The sequence below is a fragment of the Microcaecilia unicolor genome, chromosome 12 (genome assembly GCF_901765095.1).
Source record: "Microcaecilia unicolor chromosome 12, aMicUni1.1, whole genome shotgun sequence".
Lineage (NCBI taxonomy): Eukaryota > Metazoa > Chordata > Amphibia > Gymnophiona > Siphonopidae > Microcaecilia > Microcaecilia unicolor.
The window spans coordinates 102,806,951-102,816,488 of NC_044042.1; the positions used below are offsets into that span (position 1 = coordinate 102,806,951).

At 42.7% G+C, this 9,538-nt stretch overlaps 1 protein-coding gene across 1 annotated transcript in view; it reads right to left on the reverse strand.

The window, feature by feature from the left end:
* The window catches only part of RDM1 (RAD52 motif containing 1), an 88,225-nt gene extending 79,280 nt beyond the window's left edge, over positions 1-8,945 (reverse strand). Inside the window, exon 1 of the mRNA XM_030221017.1 lies at positions 8,836-8,945. Coding sequence (XP_030076877.1) covers positions 8,836-8,937 — 102 coding nt within the window. The 5' untranslated portion in view covers positions 8,938-8,945. The remainder of the gene's footprint in view (positions 1-8,835) is intronic.
* Between the last annotated feature and the right edge of the window lie 593 nt (positions 8,946-9,538).

Consider the following 9,538-nt stretch of genomic DNA (forward strand, 5'->3'; position numbering starts at 1 on the left):
AGTCGTTGTCACGCAACTGTAAGACTTTAACACTGGCTGAACGAAAAGACGTTCTTAAAAAATTAGAAAACAAAGTCAAGCATCTATTGCTAAAGAATATGGTGTCAATCCCAGTCAAATTTCATGTATCTTGAAGTAGAAAGACCAGCTTCTGGAAGACTGGCAAAACAATACAAATCCACAACGGAAACGGGCAGAAAAAGCTGAGAATGTAGAAGATGCTCTTCTTTGTTGGTTTTCTCACGCCAGGAGCAGACAGTTTCCCATCTCTGGTCCACTGCTTATGGAGAAAGCTAATCAGCTAGCTGAATGTCTTGGACTAACTGAATTCAAAGTCACTGTTGGATGGTTGAAAAGATGGAAGGAGAGGAACAACATAAAATTCAAGAAACAGTGTGGTGAAAAACAAGACGCTGATGACTTTGGAGCTGAAAATTGGGTTGTTTCAGTCCTTCCTACCATCTTGAACAAATTTGCACCTCGTGACATTTTCAATGCTGACGAAAACGGTCTCTACTGGCGAGCGATTCCTGATGGAACACTTGCATTCAAACAAGCCAAAACTATAAGAAGTAAAATGTCGAAGGACCAACTGACAATCTTCCTTTGCTGCAATATGGATGGGAGTGAGAAGTTGGAACCACTCGTCATTGGAAAGAGCAAACAGCCCCGTTGCTTTCCTTTGGGCTTTTATTGTTAAGGTCTGTCCATGTTCTGCTTGTGCGATTGAGGTGAAGGACTCTGCTGACATGTAGTGTCCATGTAGGAATGTGTAACAGTTCTGCTTGTTCCAGTTTCCAAGTAGTGGGTAGATTGGTATATAGGGTGAGAAATAGTCTGACAGTAAATCATATGTCCGATTTAATGTCAATAAATTTCCTGTGTCATATGAGGCTAACGCAAATTCATGGATGACTGGGGAAATTTTGAAGCAGTGGCTAAAGAAGTTAGACACTAGAATGCGGGCACAAAAGGGTCAGATTTTGTTGCTTTGTGATAATTGTGCTGCACACAGTGATGTCGTCAGGCTGTCTAACGTCAAGGTGGTCTTCCTGCCACTAAACACTACCTCTCTGATCAGGGCATAATAGCCAATTTCAAACAACATTATCGGGTTCTTGTGCTACATCGTCTGATGAGCGTTATGACCAGAAGGGCAAGGATAAACATGCTGTTGAACTGGTTCGTAATCTATCACTGTTTATTTATTTAGATTTTGCTCACACCTTTTTCAGTAGTAGCTCAAGGTGAGTTAGATTGTGAGCCCTCCTGGGACAGAGAAATATCCAGAGTACCTAAATGTAAGTTTGTACCTGAGGCAATGGAGGGTTAAGTGACTTGCCCAAGATCACAAGGCGCAGCAGTGGGATTTGAACTGGCCACTTCTGGATTGCAAGACCGGTGCTCTAACCACTAGGCCACTCCTACACTCCACTGTTGGATTCCCTACATATGCAGAAAGAAGCCTGGAATCATGTTACACAGACGACCATTGTGAACTGCTACAAGCGGGCAAGCTTTTTTTAGGGATGTGGAGAGGGATGAAACAGATGCAGAACAGGCTATTGACATCCCAGCCGATGTTACTGAAGAGGAGTTTCATCACTACATAGCTGTTGATAATGATCTACAAACAGCTGACGACAGCACTGATGTCCAGATATGCGCCTAAATGCAGGCAACAGCTGACGATGAAACAGATGATGAAATGAGCAGCGAGGCACATGCTGACAAAATTCAACAAGCTCCTGTCACTTTTGCAAGAGTGCTGGATAGTCTCAACACCGTGCGGGCTTATCTGGAGGCCACTGGATGTCAGTGCTATGACAGTTTTTACCATCTGGCAGACGTAGTCTATGGAACTCACAGACACAAGAGTGTACAGAGGACTATGACTGATTACTTCAAGTAAGCCTAACATCAGTTAACAGAGACTGTATAACGTCAGTTAACGGAGACTGTATACTGTACATATGTTTATCAGATGTCAAGCTTCTTTGGGTCACAATGGTTAAGTGCACGCTCTAGTTAACTGCAAGTATTTCTTTGGTCCCAGACCCTTAAGCGGATTGCACTGTATAGCATTTTTTACTATTTATTTGTTACATTTGTACCCCACATTTTCCCACCTATTTGCAGGCTCAATGTGGCTTACATAGTACCGTAAAGGTGTTTGCCAATTTGGTTGATAACAAATACAAGTTTATACTGTGGTCAGAGGTAGGTGTGAGTCAGGCGTCATGGGGGTCGAAGGGAATGAAGCTTTTAGATTGTCCAGTACGATCATTGGTAATGCTGTGTTGCTGGGTGTGGGGATTTACGTTGGATCGGTGGGATAGGCCTTTTTGAAGAGGTTGGTTTTTAGTGATATCCTGAAGTTTAGGTGGTCATGGATTGTTTTCACAGCTTTTGGGAGACTATTCCATAGTTGTGTGCTTATGTAGGAGAAGCTGGATGCATAAATTGTTTTGTATTTAAGTCCTTTGCAATTTGGGTAATGTAGGTTTAGGTATGATCAAGATGATCCGATTCTGTTTCTGGTTGATAGATCTATGAGGTCGGTCATGTATCCTGGGACTATGCCGTAGATAATTTTGTGGACCAAAGTGCAGATTTTGAAGATGATCTGTTGATTGGGAGCCAGTGCAGTTTTTCTCGAATGGGTTTAGCACTTTCGAATCGTGTTTTACCATATATTAGTCTGGCTGCTGCGTTTTGGGCGGTCTGGAGTTTTTTTGCGAGTTGTTCTTTACATCCCGCATAGATTCCGTTACAGTAATCTGCATGACTTAGGACCATTGATTGTATTAGGTTTCAAAAAGTTTCCCTCAGGAAGAAAGGTTTTATTCATTTGAGTTTCCACATTGAATAGAACATTTTCTTTATTACGGTGTTTACTTGGCTCTCGAGAGTAAGGTTGCGGTTGATTGTGACGCCGAGTATTTTTAGGCTGTCTGAGGTAGGGAGGGTGTGTCCTGGGGTGTTTATGGTTTGGGTTTGTAGTGGTTATGCTGAGATGAGAGGATGAGGCAGTATGTTTTTTCGGTGTCAATTTCAATTGGAATGAGTTTGCCCAGGAGTCCATTATGTCCAGGTCATCATTGATTTCATTGGTTATTTCTGTCAAGGCGTGTCTGAAGGGAGTGTAGATTGTAACATCACCTGCATAGATGAACGGGTTTAGGCCTCGATTGGATAAGGATTTTGCAGGTGGGACCATCAGCATGTTGAAGAGAGTATAGCTGATAGTGGTGATCCTTGAGGTACTCCGCAGGCTGCTTTCCACGGTGGTGATGTGTTTGAATTTGATTTTACTTGCTATGTTCTGGTGGTTAGAAAGCCCTTGATCCATCAATCCAGAAATGGCCAAGGAGTCTTAGTATATTGTGGTTTACCATGTCGAATGCGCTCGACATGTCGAATTGGAGGAGAAGTATGCTTTTACCGTTGGCTATTTCCTGCTTGAATTTGGCCAGGAGAGTGACTAGGACAGTTTCAGTACTATAATAACATAGTAGATGACGGCAGAAAAAGACCTGCATGGTCCATCCAGTCTGCCCAACAAGATAAACTCATATGTGCTACTTTTTGTGTATACCTTACCTTGATTTGTACCTGTCCTTTTCAGGGCACAGACCGTGTAAGTCTGCCCAGCACTATCCCTGCCTCCTAATCACCAGCCCCGCTTCCCACCACCGGTTCTGACACAGACCGTATAAGTCTGCCCAGCACTATCCCCGCCTCCCAACCACCGGCTCTGGCACAGACCGTATAAGATGACAGCCACAACTATTTCCTTGGATGCCACATGACAGGAAGCGACATCAAACGCCTCCTCTGACACCACCCTCTATATCCTGGAGGAGCTTGCGCAGTTTATTTTATCCCTGTTCTTAAATCATTTCTTTGTTTTTAATTCCGTTCACTCCCTACTCCCCATCATGCTCTGTTTTTTTCACAACACATGGCATCAGGCAGTCACAGGAATGAGTGTAGCTTAACTTTTTTTCCCCCTCTCACAAGAAAGAAAATAAGCATTTTAGCCTTCAGACCACCCCTTTCTTTTTTATTTTTCTTTCAAAATGATACCTACAACCTATGCTATTCAAGCATTCCCCTGGTAATCAGATACACATACATAACAGCAAAATGACTTTACAGTGGGTTCTGGATTAGCAAATAACCATTTCTAGGGCACGAGACCCTTCCATTTCCAAGTCAGGTGTTTTTCAACTGGAAGTAAAAGTGATGAGTATTGTTATTTAAATATTGAATCTGGTTGGGGGGGGGGGGGGCTCTGTCAGCCTTTAAATGTGTGGCATGGGAGGGGGAATTTGGAGACACAGGGAGCACCTTATGCGAGTCCCATCCAATATTCAGCCGGGGCTTACATAAATGTTTAATGCGGGTTCCGGCTGAATTATCATCTGGGATGTGCATAAGCCCCAGTGGCTTCATTATTTAGCCCTGGATATTCAATGTCCAATGCCTGAACATGGAATTGAATATCCAGGGCTAAATCTGCCCAATGGCAGTTCAGCATTTACAAAAATGCTTACTGCCACAGGCTGAAGATATCAGCGGTTTGTTAACAAAATGGAAAGGGGAAGCGATTTGACATACATAGTAACATAGTAGATGACGGCAGAAAAAGACCTGCACGGTCCATCCAGTCTGCCCAACAAGATAAACTCATATGTGCTAGTTTTTGTGTATACCTTACCTTGATTAGTACCTGTCTTTTTCAGGGCACAGACTGTATAAGTCTGCCAAGTACTATCCCCGCCTCCCAACCACCAGCCCCGCCTCCCATCCTTATAGTATTAAGGATATTAGCCTAATATAAAAGTGTATTTTAGTTTATATAGTATATTATATTATTTATTTAGTGTTTCCTTCTTAAGAGCATACCTTCTTGTTACCCTAATTACGATAAATGACTATAAATGAACAGCTGTCCTAGGGGTGGGTGGGAAGACTAAACTAGATCCTGCAGTACCTGCTAGATTCTGTTAATGCTGTGGTACAGAGTTTTTAAAACTAAGTGGAAAAGACTATGGAGATTAGCTGTTAAAATTTGCTTTGTATATTTTTTGTTTTGCCTAACACTAACCTACAATTCCTCCTTTAAACCCCAATCTTTAAGTTCCCAAAGCACAAAGCAAAATAGCATTCACTTACCAGAGAAATGTCCTCTTCTCTCAGAACTTCTCAGAAAGAAAGTTCAGTGGGACCTTTCCTCTTTATATAGTTTTGAATCTAAGGGGCCTTTTTTAAACAGGCTCTTTGAGCTGACTCAGCAACCTATGCAAGTATTCTACTTCCCCACACCTTAATTAACCTTTCTACGGTTACAATCAAAGTGGTTTACATATTATATACAGGTAATTTTTCCTCCACAGGAGTATTATGCCACTGTACATAGATGTAACGTCCAGCTAACCATAGGCCTCCTCCCCCACTCTTATACGGCTCCCCACATTCTACAGCACCGAGGACTTTTTAAAATAAACACCCTCTTTTTTTTTTATCGCAAAGCACTAGTGTTGAAATGTGCACCGCTCTATGAAGTCATGTATAAAAAAGTCCTAAACAGAATTTACGTTGATCTGGAGGCGGTTGGGAGTTTAGAAGGCATCACACACACCTCTGCTCAAATTCATCTAGAAAACATAAGGCTCTCAAAACAACAACAACAAAAAAAAAACAGGTCAAAGAATGGCTCAGGTGGCAAGACATTTATACCTTACACCAACCAACCTGTTTGCATTTGTTTTCAAATAAGCAATACCATAGTTTCAGAGGTGGACTTAATGGATCTGTCAGCTCTTTCTTTTAACTATGGCTATAAATACATACTGACGATTATCAACATCTTCTTGAAATATGCTTGGGCAGCGACTAAAAATAAAACTGGTCGTGAAGTGGTCAAAGTCTAAAAAATACAAACTGTCAAGGGTAAAGAGTTTTTAAATAAACCTGTACAGACATTACTAAGAAGAAAATGAATCTGCCATTTTGTGAGCAGCAATGATGTAAAAGTGGCCATGGTAGAGAGGTTTAACTGAACACTAAAGTCTAAAATGTGGCGGTACTTCATGTCATATGACACTTTTCGCTATGTAGGTGTATTGCAGCCCACTCTACGTAGCTATAAATCGAAGTTTTCACAGAGCAGACCAATCGACGTGACACCTCTGCTTTCCACTTTGCAAGAGGCAATCACTTAAGACTGCCGAAAACAGTAAGCCGCTCAGATAATATTTGATGGGCGTAGTATAAGCCACTTAATAAACTTGAAAAGGTGCTTTTCAAAAGGGGTTCGAACATAGTAACATAGCAAATGTACGGTCCATCCAGTCTGCCCAACAAGATAAACTCAGTTTACATGGTATGCAATACTTTATAGTATACCCGAGTCTCATTTCTCCTTGCTATTATCAGGGTACAGAAGCCAATGTTGAAGCTCTTTAAAATTTACATGGGCCGATAAGATAATTACAACAATGGGTGTGTTAAACAGTGGGCAGAAGCCTGTTTACAAGATACAGGATTACGAGGGGAAGGTTCTTCTCACACCGAAGAACTATCAATAATCAATCCTGACACTGACAGGGTCTACTGTACTGAAAAAAGTTTTGAAAGGAAGAGGTTGGAGCAAAAACATGTGTAGTGAAATGGAGAGGCAGGCCTGAGATATTAACAGCTGGATGCTGGCCAGTGACTTCTAAGGCTGCACACCAGAATCAACATGGACAATGAGGGGGTTTTAAAATTGTTACCTAGCAACACCTCTGCAGAAATATTTCTGTAAAGCACCAGTTCTAATTTTACAGTACATTTGACCTCAGACACTCTAGTTTCTCGTTGTTTTCCTTCCAATGTTTCAATGTTCTTTTCCACTGATATATTCCTTAACGATACTTTGATTTTGTCTCGTATAACTCTTCACAATGTAATCCATAACCGAATTGTAACAAACTGTATTTCCATCATTCATAATGTATTGTAAGCCACACTGAGCCCGCAAAAAGGTGGGAAAATGTGGGATACAAATGCAATAAATAAATAAATTTAGAAAAACCTCTGGATCTATAAGTCCCTTGGGAAGTGGGTTTGGGGAAATACAGTACCCACATATATGGGACAAACATTATGAAAGACCAATTTTACATCTTGATGGGGTACGCCTTTACTGGCTGAAACATTTTTAGTATGGAGAGTTTATTACTCAAGCTTGGAAGCTTTAACAGAGAGTATGAACTAAGATTGTCGAATGGTACGATAACCTGCCCTGTTAATCTCTAATGACCCCCCCCCCCCCCCAATCAGTAGAACAGTAATGAGAAATACAGGCTTACTGGTGTCCATCTGAGCAGACAGAGAACAGTGTTGCTCAAATGTATACTTAAGTAAAAGTAAAACGAATAACACATTTAAAAATTTACTTAAGTAAAAAAAAAAACCCAAAGTTACTGCCTAATATAATATTTTGAGTAAAAAGTAAAAGTACCATAATTACACTGAATACAACTATTAAACATTTTTATCCCAACAATTTTATTGCTCTACAGTTCAATCTACTTTGCTTTTAGTAAAACTAAATTTTGAAAACGACTGTCCACCATAGCTAAGTGGGTCTGCAAGCATTGATCAAAGGAATCTGTTTGAAACACTTAACTTCCTTACTATAGCATCATTGTCATTATCATGTGCATTAGTAGTAGTGCTAATTCATCGCTTCCATCTTCTTTTGTTATCATTGTCATTCTGTCCAATTACAGAGAAGCCTTTCACAATGTTGAAATCATTGTCTGTTGTTGTACTATTTTTTGTCTGATGGCAAACTCCTCAGTCTTAAGGCCAGACACTCTCATAGGCTGTATTCCCTGAACACCAAAATTTAAAATGAGATGATCCACTGTTTGTGTGAAGAGGTTTGCAATTGCAAAATCCTGTTCCAGGTTTTGCCATTTCATTTGGTTTACTGAGGAATGATAAATTTAGGTCATTATTCAAATGGACTTGGGGAAAATCCATTGCTTATTTCTAGGATAAGCAGCATAAAATGTATTGTACTGTTTTGGGATCTGCCAGGTACTTGTGACCTGGATTGGCCACTGTTGGAAACAGGCTGCTGGGCTTGATGGACCTTCAGTCTGTCCCAGTATGGCATTACTTATGTACTTGGGATTCTGAATGGAATCTTGCTGCTCTTTGGGGTTCTACATGGAATGTTGCTACACTTTGAAATTCTGCATGGAATCTTGTCATTCTTTAGGATTCCAGAATCTTGATACTCTTTGGGCTTCTACATGGAATGTTGCTACTGTTTGGGTTTCTCCCAGGTACTTGTGACCTGGATTGGCCACTGTTGGAAACAGGATGCTGGGCTTGATGGACCTTTGGTCTGTCCCAGTATGGTAATACTTATATTCTTAATGAGCACACAACATGGGCCTGCTTAAATAGTGAGCAACCGACCTAAGGTGAAGACTACAGCTATAACCTCACCATAGTCAAGATCAGTGAGAAATCTGCAGCTCGTTATGATTAGGATTCAATTTGTCAAGGAACTGATACAATATCAGAAATATGCACATTAAACCAGCACCCATAGAACAGACACAGAATAAATGTTAACGCAATATAAATGAGACATCGTGATAAATTGCACGGAGAACAGGTGAGGTCCAGCTCTGGACGGGTGGATGCTGTAAAGCTAGGCCGGTCAGGAGGTTTCCCTTCGGTAACTCTGCAGCAGTTACGTTTTAAGCCGCTCACCGTCTGTTCTCTGCCTCAGAACCCGCCCCGGCCGCTCTTAACGTTACTCACGGAGATTTCTTCCTCCGAGGCGGTAGCCGAAATGTTCCAGACAAAGACGGTTTTGTCGCTTCCTACGGGAACCCGGAATTCCATCACCTCAGGCTTCATCATCGGCGGCGCCCGCCCGCCACTCGCTCAAACCTACCTGACCCCGCCTCCTTTTGGGCGGCTCGTCATCACGTAGGTCACGTCGAGCGTGCCGGCGTCGCAGTCTCCATGGCAACAGACGCGCTGGCGGCAAAAGGGTGGAAAACCGCTTGAGCGCTCCTTCCTTCCAGTCGCCTCTCCTATGGTTTGAGGTGTCCCCTCTTAACAGGGGGGGGGGGGGGGGGAAAGGAGGAGGTCCCCCCCGGCAGAATGACTGCGGGATGCCGGCTGCGGCCTCTGTTACTCCCCTTCGCCTTGCTCCTCTCCTTGCACTGTAACTCCTGTCAGGCGCGTGCCTGTCTCTCTGGTGACGACGACGACAAGGCCGCCGTCCTGAGCTGCAGTGAAGGCCAGTGCCTGTGCCACAACGACCGACTGGTCTGCACGGGTGACCGCGTTGGCGTGACGCTGCGGCACGTACCCGTCGTTAGGGACTACAACGCCACCTTCTTCGTCCTGTGAGTAGCGCTCGTTCTGCTCTTCATGGCTTCTAGGCTGTCCGGCATCTCTTCCCTTCCCCCCCTTTCCCCCTTCCCCCCTTCCCCCCCTTTCCCTCCTTCCCCCC